The 22,223-nt window shown below is 36.9% G+C and overlaps 4 protein-coding genes and 1 pseudogene across 7 annotated transcripts in view; all 5 read right to left on the reverse strand.

The window, feature by feature from the left end:
• Nucleotides 1–15: 15 nt before the first annotated feature.
• On the reverse strand, nucleotides 16–11,802 carry LOC104813717 (golgin subfamily A member 4). The gene is made up of 2 exons (XM_010541438.2): nucleotides 11,655–11,802; nucleotides 16–11,490 (listed from the first exon to the last, which is right to left on the reverse strand). The coding sequence occupies exons 1-2, from the start codon at nucleotides 11,800–11,802 to the stop codon at nucleotides 461–463; spliced, it is 11,178 nt and encodes a 3,725-aa protein (XP_010539740.2). The 3' UTR covers nucleotides 16–460.
• Nucleotides 11,396–13,509, reverse strand: LOC104813719 (annotated as a pseudogene).
• A 109-nt stretch (nucleotides 13,510–13,618) lies between these two features.
• On the reverse strand, nucleotides 13,619–15,633 carry LOC104813720. The gene is made up of 4 exons (XM_010541439.2): nucleotides 15,209–15,633; nucleotides 14,979–15,094; nucleotides 14,279–14,650; nucleotides 13,619–13,926 (listed from the first exon to the last, which is right to left on the reverse strand). The coding sequence occupies exons 1-4, from the start codon at nucleotides 15,420–15,422 to the stop codon at nucleotides 13,855–13,857; spliced, it is 774 nt and encodes a 257-aa protein (XP_010539741.1). The 5' UTR covers nucleotides 15,423–15,633; the 3' UTR covers nucleotides 13,619–13,854.
• Nucleotides 15,634–17,733: 2,100 nt separating this feature from the next.
• On the reverse strand, nucleotides 17,734–19,890 carry LOC104813721 (UPF0047 protein YjbQ). The gene is made up of 7 exons (XM_010541440.2): nucleotides 19,559–19,890; nucleotides 19,240–19,300; nucleotides 19,042–19,136; nucleotides 18,895–18,928; nucleotides 18,618–18,672; nucleotides 18,474–18,516; nucleotides 17,734–18,094 (listed from the first exon to the last, which is right to left on the reverse strand). Exons 1-7 carry the CDS (start codon nucleotides 19,883–19,885, stop codon nucleotides 18,023–18,025), a joined length of 687 nt encoding a protein of 228 aa, XP_010539742.1. The 5' UTR covers nucleotides 19,886–19,890; the 3' UTR covers nucleotides 17,734–18,022.
• A 461-nt stretch (nucleotides 19,891–20,351) lies between these two features.
• LOC104813722 overlaps nucleotides 20,352–22,223 on the reverse strand; it is a 3,516-nt gene continuing 1,644 nt past the window's right edge. For all 4 annotated transcript variants that reach the window (XM_010541445.1, XM_010541443.1, XM_010541442.1 and 1 more), the window contains exons 5-10: nucleotides 21,745–22,136; nucleotides 21,537–21,636; nucleotides 21,385–21,438; nucleotides 21,221–21,307; nucleotides 20,998–21,126; nucleotides 20,352–20,891 (exon numbers count right to left, since the gene is read on the reverse strand). In XM_010541445.1, coding sequence (XP_010539747.1) covers nucleotides 20,574–20,891; nucleotides 20,998–21,126; nucleotides 21,221–21,307; nucleotides 21,385–21,438; nucleotides 21,537–21,636; nucleotides 21,745–22,136 — 1,080 coding nt within the window. In that variant the 3' untranslated portion in view covers nucleotides 20,352–20,573. The remainder of the gene's footprint in view (nucleotides 20,892–20,997; nucleotides 21,127–21,220; nucleotides 21,308–21,384; nucleotides 21,439–21,536; nucleotides 21,637–21,744; nucleotides 22,137–22,223) is intronic.

Here is a 22,223-nt window from a genome sequence, read left to right on the forward strand (position 1 = left end):
GGGGGGGGGGGAAGGATTACCGATTTGGTTTGAATTATAACTGGGTTTTCTGTAGTTTTCTTTCTCACATGTTGAGCTGAATTTTCTTGTGCCCTTCTTGTTGCATGTGTATAAGTTTGTGTATTGGCGTGTAGATACACAGCCATGTTAATCTGTAGTAGTTTCTAACCGTAGTTCGAAACTGAGGTCTCTTAATCTTCAGTATCTGCCTAAGTACATGATGATTATGATCCAAAGTCTGGCTTAGAAAATTGGTATTGTGGTTGATTGGCTGCCCGATAAAAGGGTTGGGTTGGGTTGGTTCCAACCTGCCCATTTGACATCACTGATTATTCTTTCAGATTTTGACCGATTTCAACTATATATTCAAATGTTGATAGATGTTGTCTTGTTGCCGCTTTTATATTTTTTTATATGTTGGACTTAAAACGTTAGAAAAAGAGATGGCATGTTGCATTGGTTAGAGCATGAACGACTTCTTTTTTCTCTTAGACCGAATGATTCGAATAACAATAACAATAAGTGACACAAACATTGTTGATCCTGCAGCTAATCCAAAACCCACTTTGATCCTCCTCCTAATTTTACCCAAGTCACTCTCTTGTATTACTTCAGCGTCCCACTCTTCTTCTTCTTCTTCAAATTCTACTTTTAACTCCTCCTCTTCTTCTTCTTCTTCAAATTCTACTTCTAACTCTTCTTCTTCTTCTTCTTCTTCTTCTTCTGGTTGTTGTTGTTGTTCTTTTTCTTCTTCTTTTTTGTCCTTGCCCACTAATTCTTGAATTTTGTCACATTGCATGTGACTCTTCGGCCCCATGGATTCTCGTTTGTTTGTGTCTTGAATTTTTGGCAAGCTATCATCCTCGTACTTTGTTTTGCATTGATCTTCTTCTTTGTGTTCACTAGCTTTTTCTTCCACCAATGTTTTGACCTTTTCTGGTTCGCTTATTTCTTGTTCTCCAGTGCCATGAACTTCTCTTGATATGTGATTCTCAATTTTTGTATTTGTTTCTTGAATTCCTTTTCCTTCATTGTCACTTTTTTCTGCTTCCACCAGTTTGCAAATCAGATTTTGTTCCTTTGATTGTTCTGGTTCATTAGATTCTTGTGTTTCGATCATTTGAACTCTTTTGCTACTGTTATCAGCTTTGGTTTCCATCTCTGTGATATTCTCCATCTTGTCTTCTTCTTCTTCTTCTTGGTTACTCATTTTCTCTTCTACTAGTTCTTGGGTTTTGTTTTGTTCCTTACTTTTTTCTGATTGATCATCATCATCTTCTTCTTCTTCTTCAACAATCTTTTGAACTTTTCTTGGTCCATCGCCTCGAATTCTGGCCTGTACTTCTTCAATTTCCTGCCCCTTTTCATTTATCATATCCTTTATTTCTTCTTCCTTAACTTTTAGGATACTTTTTTGTTTCTTGTGCTTCTCTGAATCATTAAATTCTTGTTCTGTAATCTTTTGAATCTCTTCTAACTTATGGTCCCCAGTTTGTGTTTCTGTCTCCACAACTTGTTCTTTTTCTTCTATTTTCTCTTTATGGCCACTTACTATGTTTTCTGCAGGTCTTTGCATAATGGTGGCTTCTTGTACGCGTCTTTCTTTTTCATCTAGTTCATCATCATCATTCGCTGCAATCTTTTTCAAAATATGATCCTCAACTTCTGTGGTTGTCTCTACAATCTTGTTGTCTTCTTCCTCTTCTCCCTCTCCCTCTCCCTTGGTTTTTTTCATTTCCTTTTCAATCAATACCTGTTCATATAAGTCATGTTCTCCAGTCTCTGCAATTCGCCCATTATCATCCATATCTTTTTTGCCACGATCACTTATTTCCTCTTCTATTAGTTGTCGAATGATTTCTTGTTTTTTGCGTTCTTCAAACTTCTCAACTTTTCTTGACGTTTCATCCTCATCTTCTGTTACCACTTCTGTATATTCTTTTTCCTTGTGATCTTCTCCATCGATTATTACATCTCCCTTCGGGTTTTCAACATTATCTCGTTTCGTCTCTTGTCTGTCTAATTGATTTAAGTTTTGTGCTTCAGTGTCTTGAATCTTTCCTGAATTGTCATCTTTTGTAATTTCCTCTTCTTTTCTTGTTGTTCCTTTCTCTTGTGGCTTCTCTTCTCGTTGTTTCATTGCTTCTCTCATTTCCGTACTAACCTTTACTATCTCTTCACTTATATTCAGACCAGCATCCAAAGATTTTTTCTTTATTTCTCCAAATTTCGCCTCTTGTTTTCCTTTTTCTTGACCATGAGTTGTTCTTTCCGTAGACTCTTGGATTTTGCTTTCCTCCTTGTCTATTTCTGGCTCATTTGGTTTTCGTTTTTCATTATCTTGTATAATTCGTAAGATATCTTCTGCAATTTTTGATTCCTTTTCTTTCTCATGATCACTTGCTTCATCTTCAACACGTTCATGCATCTTGTCTTCTTTCCCATGCCTCTCTGGTTTATGCAATTCTTGTTTTTCATCCTCAGTTTTTGTCTCTGCGACTGGGGTTTCCTCTTTCAAGGATTCTTGAATATTTTTATGTTCCTCATGCCTCTTTTCACCATCCTTTGATTTTTGTTCATAAATCTCTCGAAGCTTTCTTAAGCTAATATCCTCACTTTTTGTTTCAACCTTCACAATTTCCTTTTCCTTATGCTTCTCTTGACTTGTTTTCTTTTCCTTCACCTCTTGAATCTTTTCTTGTCTCCATTGCTTATTTGGTTTATCTCGTTCTTGTTCTTCAATCTCATGAATATTCTTTGTGCTATCATCCTCAATTTTTGCATTTGTTTCAACAATTTTTCCTCCTTCTACTTCTTCTTTATTATCATTTGATTTTCCCGACTCCTCTATCTTGTCTTGTCCTTTGGTCTTTTTTGGACTGTATGACTCTTGTTTTTTAATACCTTGAACCTTTCTTGAACTATCACCCCCGGTTGTCGTCATAGTTTTTGCAGTTTTATCCTTTCCTTTTTCTTCTTGTTCTTGATCATATGTTTTCCCTAAAATCAAATCTTGTGTTTTGCTTTCTTCCTTAAATCCCATTGGTTGATCTAGATGTTTCTCCTCGAGCTCTTGTATCTCTTCTAGGATATGATATTTAGCTTTTTTCTTTATTTCATTTGTATCGTCCTTTTCTTCTTCTCGATCACTCACTTCCTCTTCGATAAGTCCATGCATGGTATCTTGTACTCCAGGCCTCTCTAGTTGACCCAATTCTTGATCTTCAGTTCTTTGTACTTTTCCCCAACTACCATCAACAATGTTTGCCTCTGCCTCTGATATTTTATCTTCTTCCAATTTATAAAAATTTTCTTCTTCCACGTGACTCCTTTGTTCATCTTTCGGTTTTTGCTTTTTAACTTCTTGAAGTTTTCTCAAGCTAATATCCCTATTTTTGTCTTCCACCATCGTAATTTCCTTTTCATCTTGTCGTTCTGGAGTTGTTTGTTTTTCCAGCAGTTTCTGAATATTGTCTTGTTTGTTATGCCTTGACGGCCCATCTGTTTCTTGTTCTTCATTATCATGGATATGTTTTATTCTATCATAGTCAAATTTTCCCTCTATATTCTTGATTTGTTGAACCTTTCTTGTATCATAGTCATCTTTTGGCTCCACCTCTGAGATATTCATTTCAGCCGATGCTTGGATATTTTCTTCTTCTCCATGGCTCTTTTGTACAACTTCCAGTTCTTGTTCTCTATTCTCTTTAATCTTTCTAATGCTAACATCCCCAATTTTAATTTTGACCTTTGCAGATTCTTCTTCCTCTTGTCCTTCTTGAGCTTGTTTTCCCACTTGTTCTTGAATCTTGTCTTGTTTCTTTTGCCTCTCCGATACATCTAATTCTTGTCGTTGACTCATTTGAACCTTTTTTGTAGTATCGATTCCTTGTTTTTCCTCAACTTTGACAAATTCGCATCCTTCTTTATGATCACTTGTCTTTCCTTCAACAAATTCTTTTATTTTGTCTTGTTCTCTTGATCTTTTTGGTTGATACTGCTCTTGTTTATCAGGCTGTTGAACCTGTTTTGAGCTATCATCCTCAGTTGTAATAATTGTTTTTGCAATTTGATCATCTTCTTTTGTTTCATCTTCTTGATGATATGTTTTCCTTTCCATTGATTCTTCGATGTTGCTTTCTTCTTTGGATGTTTTTGATGATTCATTTGTTTGTCGTTCTTCTAACTCTTGCATCTTTTGAAGGATATCATCTTTACTCTTTATCTCCATTCCTGCAATGGCCTCTTCTTTATCTTCTTTGTGATCCCACCTTTCTTCTTTAACAAGTTCATGAAACATGTCTTTTGCCCCATGTCTCTCAGTTTCATCTAGTTCTCGTGGTTCAATCTTTTGTCTTCTTTGCGTGACATCATACTCGACTGTTGTCTCCTTCTTTGAAAGGGTCTTTTCTCGTTCTTTATATATGTTATATTCATATGGTTCTTGTTGTTCTTTCTCTTGAACCTTTCTTAGGCTAGTATCCTTAATTTTTCTCTTCGTTGCAACTATTTCCTCTTCCTTTTCTTCTTTTCGAGCTGTTTGCTTTTCTAATAATTCTTGAATCTTGTCTTGTTTCTTCAGCCTTTCTGATTCGTCTTGTTCTTGCCCTTCAATCATAGGTATTTTTTTTGTTATAACATCTCCAATTTTTTCCACAATTTCAACGATTTCACGTTGTTCTTTTTGTTCACTTGTCTTTACTTCAACCAATTCTTGTATCTTGTCTTGTACTCGGGATCTTTTTGGTTGATACAACTCTTGAAACTGATTTGAGCTATCTTTCTCGGTTATGATCATTGTTTTTGCGATTTTTTCATCCTCTTTTGTTTCTTCTTCTTGATAACATGTTTTCTTTTCCATTGGTTCTTCGATGTTGCTTTCTTCTTTGGATGTTTTTGATGATTCATCTGATTCTTGTTCTTCGAACTCTTGCATCTTTTTTAGGATAGTATGTGTAGTCTTTATCTCCGTTCCTGCATCTGCCTCTTCTTTTTCTTCTTCCTGATCTCTCGCTTCTTCTTTAACAAGTTCATGAATCTTGTCTTGTACCCCATGTCTATCTGTTTCATCCAGTTCTCTTGCTTCAATCTTCTGTTGTGGTTGAGAGCTATCAAGCTCGACTTTTGTCTCCGCCTCGGAGAGGATCTTTTCTCGTTCTTCATATATCTTATGTTCATCTGGTTCTTTTTGTTCAATTTCTTGAACCTTTCTTAGGCTAATATCCTTATGTTTTGTCTTTGTCGTAAATTCCACATCTTTTTCTTCTTTTTGAGTCCTTTGCTTTTTGAATAATTCTTGAATCTCATCTTCTTTCTTGTGCCTCTCTGATTCATCTAGTTCTTGTCCTTCAATCTTAGGTATCTTTTTTGTGCCATCATCTCCAAATGTTTCCTCAATTTCATTGATTTCTTGTTCTTTTTTATGATCACTTGTCTTTGCTTCAACCAATTCTTGTATCTTGTCTTGTTCTCCGCCCCTTTTTGCTTGGTTTGGCTCTTGTCTTTTAGGCTCTTGAAACTCTTTTGAACTATCATCCTCTATTGTAATCATTGTTTTCGGAATTTTACCATCATCTTTTGTTTCTTCTTTTTGGTGATATGTTTTCCTTTCTATTGGCTTTTGGATCTCACATTCTTCTTTGGTTCTTTTGGATGATTCATTTGATTCTTGTTCTTCGAATTCTTGCATCTCTGCAAGGATACCATCTTTTGTCTTTATCTCCATTCCTGCATTTGCTCCTTCTTTTCCTTCTTCGCGTTCCCTCACTTCTTCTTTAATAAGTTCATGAATCTTGTATTTTGTCCCATGTCTCTCTGATTCATCCAGTTCTAGTGCTTCAATCTTTCGTCTTCTTTGAGGGCTGTCATCCTTGGCTTTTGTCTCCATCAGTGAAACGATATTTTCTCGTTTTTTATGTGTCATATGCCCATCTGCTTCTTGTTGTTCCGTCTCTTGAACCTTTCGTAGGCTAATATCTCTATGTTTTGTCTTTGTTGTTGCAATTTCTTCTATCTCTTCTTCTTTTCGAGTTGTTTGCTTTTTGAATAATTCTTGAATATCGTCTTGTTTCTTGTGCCTCTCTGATTCATCTAGTTCTTGTCCTTCAATCTTAGGTATCTTTTTTGTGCTATCATCTCCAATTGTTTCCTCAATTTCAATGCTTTCTCGTTCTTCTTTATGGTCACTTGTCTTTGCTTCAGCCAATTTTTGTATCTTATCTTGTTCTCTGGCTCTTTTTGGTTGATACAACTCTTGTTTTTTAGGCTTTTGAATCTCTTTTGAGCTATCATCCTCTGTTGTAATCGTTGTTTTCTCCATTTTATCATCCTCTTTTCTTTCTTCTTCTTGGTGATATGTTTTCCTTTTCATTGGTTCTTGGGTGTTTTCTTCTTTGGATGTTTTTGATGATTCGTCTGATTCTTGTACCTCGAACTCTTGCATCTTTTCCAGGATATCATCTTGAGTCTTAATCTCCATTCCTACGACTGCCTCTTCCTTTTCTTCTTTTCGATCATTCGCCACTTTAACAAAATCTTGAATCTTGTCTTGGACCACATATCTTTCTGATTCTTGCACTTCTCGTGCTTCAATCTTTTGACTTCTTTGAGGGCTATCATCCTCGACTTTTGTCTCCATCTCTGGAAAGATCTTTTCTTGTTCTTTATATATCTTGTGGTCATCTAGTTCTTGCTTTCCAGTCTCTTGAACCTTTCTTTGGTGCATATCCTGACTTTTTTTCTCCATTGATGAAATTTCCTCCTCTTCTTCTTCTTTTCGTGGTGCTTGTTTTTCCAATAGTTCTTGAATCTTGTCTATTCTCGTGTGCCTTTCTGATTTGTCTTGGTCTTGTCCTTCAATCTGAGGCGTCTTTTGTGTGCTATCATCTTCAATTTTTTCCTCAATTTCGACTATTTCTCGTTCTTCTTTGTGATCACTTGCTTTTGCTTTAACCAATTCCCATTTCTTGTCTTGTTCCTTGAGTCTCTTTGGTCGATACTGCTCTTGAAACTTTTTTGAACTATCATCCTCCGTTGCAATCATAGTTTGCGCCATTTTATCCTCTTCTTTTGTTTCTTCTTTGTGATAATGTGTTTTTCTTTCCATGGGGTCTTGGATGTTGCTTTCTTCTTTAGATCTCATCATTTCACCTGATTCGTGTTCTTCAATCTCTTGCGTCTTTTCAAGGGTATCATCTTTAGTCTTTATTTCCAACCCTACAACTGCCTCTTCTTTGTCTTCTTCACGATCCCTCACTTCTTTTTTAGCAAGTTCACAAATCTTTTCTTGTGCCCCTTGTCTCTTTGATTCATCCAGTTCTCGTTGTTCAATCTTTTGTTTTCTTTGAGAGCTATCATCCTCGACTTTTGTCTCCATCTTCATCTCTGAAAGGACTTTTTCTCGTTCTTTATATCTCTTTTGTTCATATGGTTCTTGTTGTTCAACATCTTGAATCTTTCTTGAGTTAACATCCGTACTTTTTGTCTCAGTCCTGGTAATTCCCTCTTCTTTTTCTTCTTTTTTAGTTGTTTGCTTTTCTAATAATTCTTGAATCTCTTCTTGTTTCTTATGCCTTCCAGATTCACTTAGTTCTTGTCCTTCAATCATATGTGTTTCTTTTTTTGTTTCTTCTTTGTGATGATATGTTTTCCTTTCCATTGATTCTTGGATGTTGCTTTCTTCTTTGGATGTTTTTGATGATTCATCTGATTCTTGTTCATGAATCGGTTCTTCTACCCTATGTCTATGTGATTCATCTTGTTCTCGTGCCTCAACCTTTTGACTTCTTTGAAGGCTATCATCCTCGACTTTTGTCTCCATCTTTGAAAGGATCTTTTCTCGTTCTTTATCTTCATCTGGTTCTTGTTGTTCAGTCTCTTGAACCTTTCTTAGGCTAATATCTTTACTTTTAGTCACGGCCTTAACAATTTCCGCTTCCTTTTCTTCTCTTCGAGTTGTTTGATTTTCCAATAGTTCTTGCATCGGGTCTTGTTTCTTATGCCTTTCTGATTCATCTAGCTCTTGTCCGTCAATCGTAGATATCTTTTTTGTCGTATCTTCTCCAATTTTTTCCTTAATTTCAACGATTTCTCTTTCCTCGTCATGGTCACTTGTCTTTGCTTTAACCAGTTCTTGTGTCTTGTCTTGTTCTCTCGGTTTTTTTGGCTGATACAGCTCTTGTTTTGTAGTCTCTTGAAACTGTTTTGAGATATTATCCTCAACTGTAGTAATTGTTTTTGCAATTTTATCATTCCCTTTTGTTTCTTCTTCTTGATGATATGTTTTCCTTACCATTGGTTCTTGAATGTTGCTTTCTTCTTCTTCTGATATTTTTGATGATTCATCTGATTCTTGTTCTTCAATCTCCTGCTTCTTTTTAAGGATATCATCTTTAGTCTTTATTTCCAATCCTACAACTGCCTCTTCTTCTTCTTCTTGACCCCTCGCTTCTTCTTTAACAAGTTCATGAATCTTGTCTTGTACCCCTTGTTGTTCGGGTTTTTCCACTTTTCGTGCTTCAATCTTTTCACTTCTTGAGCCATCATCCTTGGCTCCTGTCTCCATCTCTGGAAGGATCTTTTCTTGTTCTTTATATCTCTTATGTTCATCTTGTTCTTGTTTTTCAGTCTCTTCAATCGTTCTTAGGCTAATACCCTTACTTTTTGTCTCCCTTGTAGCAATTTCCTCTTCCTTTTCTTCTTTTCGAGGTGTTTGCTTTTCTAATAATCCTTCAATCGTGTCTTGTTTTTTATGCCTTCCTGATTCATCTACTTCTTGCCCTTCAATCCTAGGTATCTTTTTTGTACTATCATCTCCAATTTTTTCCTCAGTTTCAACGATTTCTCGTTTTCCTTTGTGGTCAATTGTCTTTGCTTCAACCAGTTCTTGTATCTTGTCTTGTTCTCTGGGTCTCTTTGGTTGATATAGCTCTTGTTTTTTGGACTCTTGAAACTCATTTGAACTATCATCCTGAGTTGTAATCATTGTTTTTTCAATTTTATCCCCTTCTTTTGTTTCTTCTGTGCGATGATCTGTTTTCCTTTTTATTGGTTCTTGGATGTGGCTTATGACTGCCTCTTCTTTTTCTTCTTCGTAATCCCTCACTTCTTGTTTAGCAAGTTCGTGAATCTTTTCTTGTATCCCATGTCTCTCTGATTCATCCAGCTCTCGTGATTCAATCTTTTGACTTCTTTGAGAGCTATCATTTTCGTCTTGTGCCTCCGTCTTCGAAAGGATCTTCTCCCGTTCTTTGTATCTCTTATGTTCATCTGGTTCTAGCTGTTCAGCATCTTGTATCTTTGTTAAGTTAATATCCTTATTTTTTGTCTCCATTGTAGTAATTTTCTCTTCCCTTTCTTCCTCTGTTTGCTTTTGTAGTAGTTCTTGAATCGCTTCTTGTTTCTCATGCCTTTCTGATTCACCTAGTCCTTGTCCTTCAATCATATGTGTCTTTTTTGTGCTATCATCGCCAATATTTTCCTCAATTTTGATGATTTCTTGTTCTTCTTTTTTATCACTTGTCTTTGCTTTAGCCAATTTTTGTATCTTGTCTTGTTCTCTGGGTTTCTTTGGTTGAAACGTTTCTGAACTATCATCCACAGTTGTAGTCATAGTTTTTGCTATTTTATTCTCTTCTTCTGTTTCTTCTTTGTGGTGATATGTTTTCCCTTCTATTGGTTCTTGGATGTTGCTTTCTTCTTTGGATGGTTTTGGTGATTCATCTGAGTCTTGTTTTTCAAACTCTTGCATATTTGTGAGGATATCATCTTTAGTCTTTTTCTCCATTCCTACAACTGCCTCTTCTTTATCGTCTTTGCGATCACTCACTTCTTTAACAAGTTCATGAATCTTTTCTTGTACCTCATGCCTCTTTGATTCGTCCAGTTCTTGAGCTTCAATCTTTTGAACTTTTTGGGAACTATCGTCCGTGGCTTTTGCCTCCGTTTCTAAAAGGGTCGTTTCTCGTTCTTTACATTTCTTATGTTCATCTGGCTCTTGTTTTTCAGTCTCTTGAATCTTTCTTATGCCAATATCTTTACTTGTCACCGTTGTATCAATTTCCTCTGCCTTTTCTTCTTTTCGAGGTGTTTGCTTTTCAAATAATTCTTGAATATCTTCTTGTTTCTTATGCCTTTCTGGTTCATCGGGTTCTTGCCCTTCAATCATAGATGTCTTTGTTGTGGTATCTTCTCCATTTCTTTCCTCCATTTCAATGATTTCTGGTTTGTCTTTGTGATCACTTGCCTTTGCTTCCACCAGTTCTTGTATCTTGTCTTGTTCTCCGTGTCTCTTTGGTTGACACTGCTCTTGTGTTTTAGTCTCTATAAACTCTTCTGTGCTATCATCCTCAGTTGTAATAATTGTTTTTTCTATTTTATCCTCTTCTTTTGTTTCTTCTTTGGTATGATACGTTTTCCTTTCCATCCGTTCCTGGATGTTGCTTTCTTCTTCTGCCGATGTTTTTGATGATTCATCTGATTCTTGTTCTTCCAACTCTTGCATCTGTTTAATGATATCATCTTTAGACTTTATCTCCACTCCTACAACTTCTTCTTCTTCTTCTTCTTCTTTAATAAGCTCTCGAATCTTTTCTTGTGCTCCATATCTCTCTGATTCATCCAGTTCTTGAGCTTCAATCTTTTGTCTTCTTTGATAGTTATCTTCCTCAGGTTTTCCCTCCATCTCTGAAAGGATTTTTTCTCGCTCTTTATATCTCTTATGTTTATCGGGTTCTTGTTTTTCCTCCTCATTCTCTTCTCTTCGAGTTCGCTTTTCTGAGAATTCTCGAATCTCACCTTCTTCTTTATGCCTCTCCGGTTCACCTAATTCTTGTTCTTCGATATTTACTTCAATTTCTACAGTTTCTCCTCCTTTCCTTTCTTCTTCTTCGTCTTCTTCGTTCGTTATCTCTTCTTGTTTTACCAATCTTTCACCTATTGCCTCACCAATCTTATCCTTTTTTTTGACGTCTTTCTCTAAACTCTCTTTGTAATCCCCCAACACTTGAATTTCTCTTTCTTTCCATGACGTAATTTCTTCAATCTTCTCCTCTGACTTCTCCTGGTGTTGTTCAGGTTCTTTTCTCTCTGTCTTCTCCTCTTCTACTTCTTCTTTCTCTTCAACCTCTTTATTTTGTTCATCTGCTTCTGCTTTCCTCTCAATCTCGCTTGGACCTTCTAAGTCTACTCTTTCTTCTGCTTCTTCCTCTTCGATCTTAAACCTCGAGGTTCCCTTAACGTTTTTGGGCATTTTAATCGTTAGAACCCCATCTTCCTCGTTGAATCTCGCTTTAATCTTATCTAAATCGACGATATTTGGAATCCGGAAAACTTTCCTGAATGCCCTTAATTCCACCTCCTTCTTCCAAGCCATCCACCTAATCAAAACCATCTCTTGTACTGGTTTTCTTCCATTAATCGTAATTCGGTTTCCTTCTTTATTTATATCGATTCCAATACCTTCCTTCTTAAACCCTGCATCAGTTTTCGACCCTCAATTCTCGTGTTTTCTAGTCAGCTTCCTGTTTAGCTGAGAAACCCTTATAAAACATACTAAATCTCTTTGCTTTTTTAAACCCCTCTCAACTCCTCAGGAAAAAAAAACAGATCTTTCGGCAAGAAAATGAAAAGAAACAGAGAGATATCGAAGTGATTACCTCGGAGATGAATGATGAGGACAAACATTGAATCGGTTTCTCGGGTAAGCCAGAGGGGACCAAAGGGGTCTTTGGAGAAGTGAAAATCCACAGAGGACGAGACATCGTCTCTTGTTCTTGTGATCTTCAGTCCCAATTCTACCTCCATTTTCTGTTCTTCTCCTCCTGTTTTTGTTTTTGTTTTTGTTTCTTCTTCTTGGTTTTGATCTTTGAATGGGACGCAGAATAGTTGTTTTTCTGTTTGTTGCTTGTTGCTTGTTGCCCTCTCGGAAGAGTCCCAAAGTATATGTTCGTTGCTTCTTGTTCTCCACTTTGACTATGGTCAAACATTAGGGCTTCTTTACCTTCTTTCCCTTCTGCAAAGCTTTCTTGCGTAGGAAGTAACTGTTTGTTTTTTTTCCCTACTTTATTGAAATGTCCACAATGTTTATCATCATATTTTTTATATTATGGTGTAATACAATACGCACGCGCAAACACACACGTGTAAATAATACTTATCCTCATCAGAATCATAATATATTTATACGTGTGTATCCATTCTAATATATAGATATAAAATAACAAAGGTGCTTTTTTTTTTAAACGTTGACGGGCCCTCCCTAGTGTGCTTTTCCAAACAGGAAAAAAAATCAAAACTTCATAATTTCATCTCAAAAATTACATATCATAACACACCAAATAATAAATACACAAAAGAATATTCTGTAAAACAAGGAGATGGAAAAAAAAAACATCATATCCTAAAACTATTCACCCAAAAAAAAACCTAAAACAACAACATTTTTTTCTTTGGATTTGGACTCAATTAAATGGATAATGAAGAAAACAATAGACATTAGCAAAGATGATCCTGCAAGAAATGGAAAACAACATCTCTTCCTTCTCCTCCTCCTCTTCCCTTTACCATTCACTTCATCTTTCTCTTTCTCTTCCTCTGCTTCTTCCCCTTCAATCATCTCCTCTTCCACGAGTTCTTCGATCTTATCTTCTTCCACCTCTCTCTCTCGTTCTTCTTCTGGTTCTTGTTCTTCGGCTTTTGGATCCTCTTCTTCTGGTTCCTTTTGCTCTTCTTTAGGTTCTACTATTTCTTCTTCACATTCTTCTTCGATCTTAAGCCCGGTGATTCCTTTTACCTTTTTGGGCAGTTTGATCTTTAAGGTCCTGTCTTCGTCGTTGAATCACGCTTTGATCTTATCCAAATCCACAACATCCGAAACACTTTCTTGAACACTTTTACTTCCATTTCCTTCTTCCACGCCACCCACTTTACTAAAACCATCTCATCTACGAGTTTTCTACCGCTTATCTTGATCCTATCTCCATCTTTGTTTATCTCAATATCTATACCCTCTTTCTTAAATCCTGTATTATTTCGATCCCTCAATTCGTCAAATCCTTATTCAGCTAAAATGAATGCCTTTACACTCACTACTCATGAAAATGAAAATCTTTCGGCACAAAATGAAGATGGAAAAGCTTAAAAGAAATTGACCTTTGAGATGAATGATGAGGATGAAGGCATTTTCGGTTTTCCGAGATATCGAAAGAGGGCCAAAAGGGTCCTTGAAAATGCGGAAATCAGGCTAAGACGAGACATCATCTCTTGTTTTGGTGATCTTTAGTCCCAATTCGAGCTCCATTCTTTTTTGTTTCTTCCTGCTTCTTCTGTTGGTCAATTTGGATCAATATTATATAAGCTTCTTTCGAAGAGTACCACAAGTAAATATTCGTTACTTCCTCTTCATGGAATTCAAAAGCCTTTTTTTAACTGTCAACGGTCGGCTGCTTCTTTTAGCCGTTGCCTTGGTGGGAAGTAACGGCTACCTTTTGTTTCTCTTTTCTGTAATTACCGTCAAAAGGGTCCTCTCTCTCTCTCGTACAACTTGATCAAAGTGCCCAGAGGTTATGATGTCTGCATTTGGACCCCAATTTTGATGGAGACCACAAACCGGAGAGAGATGGGAGCCCGACACAGCTAAAATCAAATTGGTTGTACAGCACACAAAAAAAAAAACTCAAAAGAAACCCCTAATATTCTAAAAGAGACAGGAAACCCCACAACAAGGGGAAAAACAACAAAATAAAGAAAAAAGAAAAGGAAAGAGAGAATGATTATGGTTACATTAGGGTATTAGATCGACTAGAACATCATTAAAGTTCCCTAATTACTAATTAATCACTCTCCTCTTCTTCTCCTTTACAGAAGAAGAGACGGTGCCACGGCCAATCCCAGGTGCAGTGTTACTACGCCCATCATCCCTACTAGCAGCTGCAAAATACTTATATTAATGCAATAATTCGACTAATACATATGAAAATGTACGGAAAAACTCAAATTTATAAGATAATGACAAACGAATTTAGGACCAAAGCACGTCCATACATAGAAGCATACGTATATAATATGAGGAACTGTTGTTTAACTCCTAAAGGTTTGCACATTCAATTTTGGAGTGCATTCATTAATTTTACCCTTGATGATCCAACATTAATGAAAAAAAAAAGAACAAAAAATTTACCCATTTATCATCGGTTCGGCTCAATTTAGTTAAGATCCGATTAACAGAAATCTAAAGTCTAAATCAAATTCCGGTTTAACCAAACCGAACACGGTTGAGTACCTGGTGTGCATTATTAGCCGAAGTGGGCAAAGGGTTGATAGAGGCGGAGTCAACTTCTCCGGTGGGAAGAGGAACCGCCGGGTTACTGTTGATGAAAGGCATCCCTCCTTTCGCCGGCACTATCACCGTCGTGATTTCCGCCGGAGACGGCCCCGGAGAGTACTCCGATCCCTCTCGTGGACCCAACGGCCACGGGTACGACGGAGAAGAAGCGACCACTCCGCCGGATACCGGCTCCGGGGCTCTCTCCGGCGGAGATGCGGCGGAGGCTGAGATGACGTGGACGGCGAGCTTTTGGCTGAGTTGGCATGACTTGAGAGAGGTGTTGGTGGTGAAGGCGAAGTAGAAGAAGCCAGGCCTCGAAGGGTACCACTGTTTTTGCAACCAAGAAAATCAAAACATAAATGAGAAATGGGAATCTGACATGTAAATAGTTTTTTTTTTTGCAAACCAAAGGTTGCATCTTTTCTTTCCCTCGGAAGAAAAGCATTGGACTTTGAGCAAACCCTAACTTTTTCTGTGAATCTCGAGAACTGAAACGAAAAAGGGTGGTCTTAAAGATCAAAACTTTCTGCAATTTGAAGAAGACCCAGATGAAATAATTCGTCCTACGAGTAAATTTTCATGAAGAAATTCACAATTCTCATCAATTTATAACATGAAAATATGTGTGTGTGTGTGTGGAGTAAGAGATGTATACCGTGAAGGATGTGGAGTTGGGTTTTGTCAGAACAGTGGCTTGAGTAAGATTGCAGACAGTGAATGCATCTTTGTTCCTGAAGATGTGGAGATCGCCTCCGTACTTGTGTCTGAAAACTAAGAGACACGAAACAATAAACACAACCCTAAAAAACCCACATTCTTTCCCAAGAAAATCTGAGAATAACGGAACTAATGAGACAGATCAGACATCATTTATTAAGGCCTTACCCACGGAGTCGCCAACATGAACAACGGGGGTTTTCCAGACAGAGACGCCGTCGACAATAAATGTGGAGGAGAGAGAAGGCACCGGGAAGAGAGAGAAAACGAAGAAGAAGAAGAAGAGAGACAGAGAGGAGAAGTAGAAGCGTTTCTCAGACAAAACCATACTTGCTGAATAAGGAGCTTTGATTCTGAGATTCTGGTAAAGAACCTCAATCATGTCTTCGCTTTTTATCTTCAAATCTCTCTCTCTCTCTCTCTCTGTAGGTCAAAAGTGAGGTTGGTGGCTATGGAGCTTTGGAAGAAGAGGAGAGAGAGAGAGAGGTTCTTAGAGAAGTGTGCTAATTGTGTGTGTGTGTGTTGAAGAGATTGAGAAAATTGAGAAGCTTGAAGGATGATTCATGAATTATTTTTAGTAAATTTAGGACATAACAAAACAGTGTGACTTTGGTTCATGTGTAAAAGACTTTTACCAATTCGGTGGTCGTGCATTTTATCAACGTTATGACTTTACTTTTGAATTTGTAAAGCCACTTGTTCGTGCTCTTAATTTTTTTTTTATTGATTTTGATAGTCTGATTTTTTTATTATATATTTTTATCAATTTTTTCAATTCATCCACTTTTCCAAGACTCAAAGCGTTTCTAGAGATTAAAGACACATTTTTAGAGATTTAATGATATATAAAAAGCCATTAAACTAAAATAAATTATGTCACAAATTTGATATACCAAATAAAAACTATAATTTTCTTATTTCATACAAAAATTATATCAAAATTTGGATTCAGTCGACTAAAGTCTATTTCATAATATTGCTCATAATTTATTATTAGGTAAAAGAATAGGAGGATGATAAAAAGAAGATTGGAGTACAGGTAATTTAGCAGATTGTGAATTATTGCAGTAAACAGTAAAAAGGTGTTATCATTTTCCTCACTGTAAAAATTTGCATGCTCTGCTGGCAAAAGTAGAAAGTTTTTTTTTTTATTTACAAAAGTGACAACCAAATATTTTATAAAACAAAAAAGGGAGATTTTATGTCATGAGATAATGATGGAGATTATTATTCTTAAATCATTGGCCTTCTGATTATCGTCTACCTGTTCCCTACTACTTCCCATTTGATTCTAATATATATATATTGTTTTTAAAAGCAATTTTATTTTAATATTATCTTCTCCTTTTTATATCTTTAACTAAAAAATTTTAAAATCCCAAATACTTTCTCTTATTTTGTGAAAATTATAATCTTATCTTATGATAAGAACATTCATGAATGGACCGTCAAACAAACATTACATAGATTTTTAAAGTAAGATGGAAATAATTCCAACATAATTTAAAACCAAAATAGGAATTATTATGGCTAATAAATATATATTAGATGGTAAGCAGAGTAACATTCACATTCAAAAATAAACTCTGCTTCAAGTATTTTGATAGGTAATTTGTAATTATAAAAAATATAATTATTCAGAAAATTTATTTCTGGAATTTTTAGAACTGATGATAATTATTCGACATAAATCCAATATTTCAATCTGTCAATACTAAAAAGGGAAATAAAAATTCAGAAAGAATATGAATTAGGGTTAAGTTTATTTCGAATAGAAACAAATTTTTATCTATAATTTATTCCTGTTATGATGATAGAAAGACAATCGAACCCCAATAAATTTTTACGTATATTTTATATAATTAATTTTAATAAATTTGTAAAAGAAAATAGCCGAGGGGATGATCTAGACAACTATTTGTCTTCTGTTATTCAGTCTTGATTTGTTGGTATCTTGTGTTTGGAAGAAGAGACAAACGGTGAGATCCTTATAAGAAAAAGAAATATCGCAAAAATCGAATTAAACAAATTGCACGGGTGAGCTTTTGGGTTTTGTTTTATTTATTTGATTTTCAAATAATAAGTTAAATAACCAAAGGCGACAGCCTTATTTCCACGTTCCGTAGCACTCGATGTCCAAAGTTCCAAAACGACAATCGCTACATGACAAAACGCAGGCTTCGGACGAACCCCAAAAAATCCTTGGGTATTATTTTATACAAGGACTTTTATGTTTGGAACAGCTTTATTATTCAACAAAACCATATCATAATTAGTATAGTTTTATTTGTGATAACATAATTAGAATAGAGTTGCAGTGAATTAAAACCTATATTAAAAACCCTAATCATACAATTGTATATAATTCCAACAAGGCAAAGACAAATGTTGATCCATGCTTTTTTTTTCTTTTAGCTCCTGTTTGATTAATTAGGGATGGATATTTCGGGTACCGGAATTTTTCGACAAACCCTCTCCGTATCACCTCATCAAATTTCTCGACTGAACTATCCAGCCGCGATCTCGTGGGATTGGGTCTCCGAATTTCGGGTGTTGTGGATGCAATGAGGATGAGTACTCAGGCCGACGAAGAGACGGGGGTTAAAAAATAGAGAAGAAAGCCGAAAGACGTATGCAATGATCGGCAAAGTATCGGTTTGAGACGATGACGGGTAATCTACCGACAAAACTTGAACTTGAACCCGTGGAACCCGACTTAATGCTTGCCGTGACTCGGGTTCTCGAATTTCAGATACCCGCAGATGCGACGCCCGGCCCTACGGCGCAAATACAGCTTTTGATACCAAAAAAAAAAAAAAAAAAAAAAAAAAAAAAGGAAATATACACCACGAGTGTTCAGGAGGACAAGGGCATTGTCTCATTATGACAAACTGATTGATAATCGTTACAAAACCGACCTGATCGCAATTCCAAGACAAGAGATGATGAGAGAATCATAAAGCTGCAAACTTTTTGTTTCCGTTAGATTCCATTGAGGGTGACCACCACCCTTCTGGCTGTGGGTGCATCGCGATGCTCGCACAGCCATATCCCCTGAACCACATACCACTATTACACATGATGAACCCGAATACGTCTCGAAATATCCAAAATATAGATTTTTATGGACTAGAATTCTTCTAAGATCCGTTTCGGATCAGTATCTGTCTCTGACCAGTAGGATCTAATCTATCACTTTGAGTTAACAGCGAGATTCGAAGAATTTCAACAAACTTTCTTGACATCCCGGGCGTAATATTCTTATTCCTAAGGTTTTGCAATAGCAGCTGAAACAGAGCAACTTGTCCATCTCATTTCTTACATAAGAGTGATAACTTGAATCCGAATTTATGGAGAATGATGTTTTTGCTACACAGCCTAAACCATAAACACTCAATCGAAGAAAGGTATCAGTGGATGTGAAATTTATTACCTGCCAAGTCCCCATATTCAGTTTCCCATTCGTTATAGGGACTCTGCAGACACGATGAACACTAGTCAGTGAAATCGAAAACACAGAGTATCCATCCATGGATGCAAAAAATAGGTTGAGAATATTGGCTAGAGATGTACTCACGTGAGTTGGCAACCAAACATCGATGATTTTATATGGGCTGGCATGTCATCTGGACCTGCAATTGTTACAAAAAGAAAATCAAGTTTAAGAATGCATTGAACTTACATTCCGCGAAGAAAAACAGCTCCATTAGCGACTGGTTCTAATAACAAGAGCTGGAAATTGACGGCTCCAAATCAATGTCAGATTCATTCTTCCCCAGGAAACAACGAGATATCCTGACAATATAAAGAAACATTATAGAGACAAGACAACAAGATTGTTATATGTTACTAGCCTTCCATTGTATGCCTCCAAGGTGCTGAATTCCCCTGAGATTTTGAGGGAAAACCCAAAAAAATACAGAAGAATCAATCTAAGAAAACACGAGGATAATGAGAAGCCATATCAAAACAGTGGTGAAGCAGGAAGAGAAGAGGCATACCTCTGGAACAATCCTGTTCAAGAAGGTTTCAGTATCTGCTTGAACATCAGGGTCGTAGTTCTCATTGATCGTGAGAGAAGCACTCGTGTGTTGCACTTTACAAACAAAAAAAAGGAAGCCATTTTTGTATGACAAGCATTCTCTAAGCCATGAGAATTCTGAAACCCCAGAAAAGAAAAGGAGAGATGAGGAGCTCACAGAAAACATGAGCAAGGCCGCACTTGAACTCTGACAAGTCTTGCCCTATTTCTTTCACAATCTGTGTTTCAAAACACAGAATTCAGACACATCAACTCCCCCAAATGAAATCGATCATCCACAAAATCACACCCACAACAAGTAGTGTTTTCCTAATTCGTGGTGATCGTAACCCATTATAAAACATCATTCCGAATTTGAGTAGAAATCAACCAAAACAAAACGAAACGGAGATCCGACACTGAAATTGGACGAATCAAGCAAGAAATCGAGGCAGCAGATAAACCCGCACGAAGAAGAAGAAGAAGAAGAAGAAGACCTTAGGAGTGATAAGATGGCAACCACGGCGATGCGGCGGGAGAGTGATGGTCTTCTGCGCCCACTTGGGACCGGTGGAGGGAGCCGCCATGGAAGAACGATCGGTGGAGGGATTCGCAGGCGTGAAGACAGAGCTAACACGGAGAGGAAGAACAGAACCAGCGAAAGCTTTCGAGGACGACGCCGACAACAAGATGCCTGAGCTCTGCATCATATCGATTCGAAGCCCAATAAACGCAATCGAAGCTGCAACAATGGCAGTGGCAGACACCAAAATCACTCGTTGAATCCGTTTCCTCACAAAAGGGCCTTTTTCTACTCCACGCATTTTGTTTTTTTTATGGGCCTTGTAATTTTTGTATGGCTCAACTCTGGACCAATCTTCTTTTTTTTTGTACGGAGTTTAAAAACGGCACGCAGTCTTGCTCAGGGAGATAAAAACACTAACTACGTGATGTTTTAATATACAATGGTCAATGGCCTCTCAGAGGTTCTGAAGGGTTTTCAACTTTTCATATAATATATATAATCGTTTTCTAATCAAATTTTAAAAAAAATAGATATCATTTTTAAAAACTGACAAATATAAAATAATCGAAAAAATATGAAAAATGAATACTTTTGTTAATAAAATACGAGTTTGACTGAAATCTAATATAATAATCAAATGAATATAATTTTTAAAAATTCGAATCAAATTGAACCGGAACTCAAATCTCTCCTTTCAAAAAAATTCGACCCTATTTTAGCCCCCACACAATTTGTTAGCATGATTCAGTAATTGAAACTCTTGATTAAGCAAATCACCTACTTACTTAAACATGTATGTATACAACAAAAACCAAACCGAAATCAAATTTCCGGTTATCTAATAACTTGATCACCAAGTTACCAATACCAAATTTCGCTCACACCCTCCTATAGAAAATCTAAACACCTCTGAGTTTACAAGAAGTAAACAACAAACTTTACACCAATCACAAAAAGGAAAAAAAAGAAAACAGATGAGATTTATATCATCTCTTGGTTCTTCCTCTGGCCAATTCTCCGGCGATAACATACCGGAAATCTGAGTTTTCCGGCAACCATTCAACGTGTTTGTTCTTCTTGTCCTTCAAACATTTCTGGGCAATTCTCTTCGCTCCATCAGGTAAACAATCAGTTGTTGCTTCCAAGAAACCAGACATGTCCATTGACATGTCTTTCATGTAGTAACAGATGATCTTGGGCAATAAAATCTTTGTCCCTTTGTGGGTTCTCACGTTGTTTCTGATGAACTCTCCTTTGGCTTGTCTTAGATCCCTGAATATACTGTCTGCAGTATAAACCCGAACCTGAGAAATGCACGTCGGGGAGATTAGCGGGCGATGAACGATACTTTCATCGCAAACCCGAGATTCGAGATGTGTTTTGAGTTTGTAAAGTTAGGGATTTTTTTACCGGAGGCTCCATGGATGCACCAGAAGAAAGTGTGAAATGGACCAAAGGTTCAGGATACTCCAAGGCGTATATGTGTCTGATACTACAAGTTTTCGACTTTCTTGATGGCGAGAACAGTGTCTGCAGCTTCTGAAAATGTGAAATTTATAACGTTTATCTCCAAGGTGGTTTCGCGTCGGAAACTTGAAACGATGTGAAGTGAAATGGAAGAAGATTAGCTTACGGGTACAGAGTAATGGGGTCGGATGCCTAAGATGGAGCTCTGTATAATGTAAGGGTTTACCCGTTGGCCTCCAACATCGTATGTTGCCTAAAGAGGAATGCTCAGAGAACATCATAGACATATCACAAAGTAAAGATTTTGTGTAAGAAGGTTTCGGTACAAACCTTTGAAATCACGGTGTTTCTTGCACGGTTGTGGATTCCGTAGGCTAAGTAAGCCTGCACGAGGAAAAAAAACCCGGGAATATTATGCTCAAAAAAGCGTCAAAACCAATCACAATGGCAAAGAAGGATACGATTTTCGTTTAGTTTCTTACGTGCATCACTAGTGCATTGTGTATGTTTATCCAAAACGCAAGCTTCTCTTCTCGCTTCATTCCACTCGGGTCGACCTTCTCGAGATTCTGAACTAAAGATCTGTAAGGATTGTTCCACCAGAAAGTTATTATGAACTTCAAATATAACAAGATCAACCAATGAAGATGATGTGTATATATGTACATTGGTTGGTATATATATATACACCTGAAGTTTTGCAGCATAAGGGCGGCGTAATTGAAACTACCGTCATCTGGGTGTATTTTCAAAGTCTCTATTACGATAGCCGAGGAAAAATCCGCTTCTTGATTGTCCGCGAAACGCTGGTTCAGAATATTATCTTCGTTGCAGTGAAGACTCAAGCTATTATCGTAAGGAGCCTTGGAAGAAAATACACTGGAGGAAGACAATGATGAAGGCGGAGAATATGAGAAACCAGAATCTGTTCTTGAGCAGCCGGAAAGCGTATAGTATACAGAACATATGCATCTGACGATATCTTCTGAAAGCTTATTCGGGTTGACAATGTTTTCAATGATATGAGAAGCACCGAGAAGATCTCCGAGTCTGCGATTACCAGAAACCTGTTTTCTCCCTTCCTGCAAAAACGTTCATCAAATTCCACAAAACCCGTCATTTTTTCTTTGACAAAATGCCACTCAAGAGAACGAGGAAACGAGGGGGGG

Source organism: Tarenaya hassleriana, unplaced genomic scaffold (assembly GCF_000463585.1).
Source record: "Tarenaya hassleriana unplaced genomic scaffold, ASM46358v1 Cleome20, whole genome shotgun sequence".
Classification (NCBI taxonomy): domain Eukaryota; kingdom Viridiplantae; phylum Streptophyta; class Magnoliopsida; order Brassicales; family Cleomaceae; genus Tarenaya; species Tarenaya hassleriana.

Coding starts and splice junctions, on each gene's coding strand:
- LOC104813717 (XM_010541438.2), bottom strand. CDS start 11,802: ATGGAGGTAGAATTGGGACTGAAGATCACAAGAACAAGAGACGATGTC. Junction 11,491..11,654: donor CCTCATCATTCATCTCCGAG/GTAATCACTTCG, acceptor ACGAGAATTGAG/GGTCGAAAACTGATGCAGGG.
- LOC104813720 (XM_010541439.2), bottom strand. CDS start 15,422: ATGATTGAGGTTCTTTACCAGAATCTCAGAATCAAAGCTCCTTATTCA. Junction 15,095..15,208: donor TCATGTTGGCGACTCCGTGG/GTAAGGCCTTAA, acceptor CGTGTCTCTTAG/TTTTCAGACACAAGTACGGA. Junction 13,927..14,278: donor CGGCTAATAATGCACACCAG/GTACTCAACCGT, acceptor AGTATTTTGCAG/CTGCTAGTAGGGATGATGGG.
- LOC104813721 (XM_010541440.2), bottom strand. CDS start 19,885: ATGCGTGGAGTAGAAAAAGGCCCTTTTGTGAGGAAACGGATTCAACGA. Junction 19,301..19,558: donor GCCATCTTATCACTCCTAAG/GTCTTCTTCTTC, acceptor TTTGAAACACAG/ATTGTGAAAGAAATAGGGCA. Junction 18,929..19,041: donor TGAACAGGATTGTTCCAGAG/GTATGCCTCTTC, acceptor TCAAAATCTCAG/GGGAATTCAGCACCTTGGAG.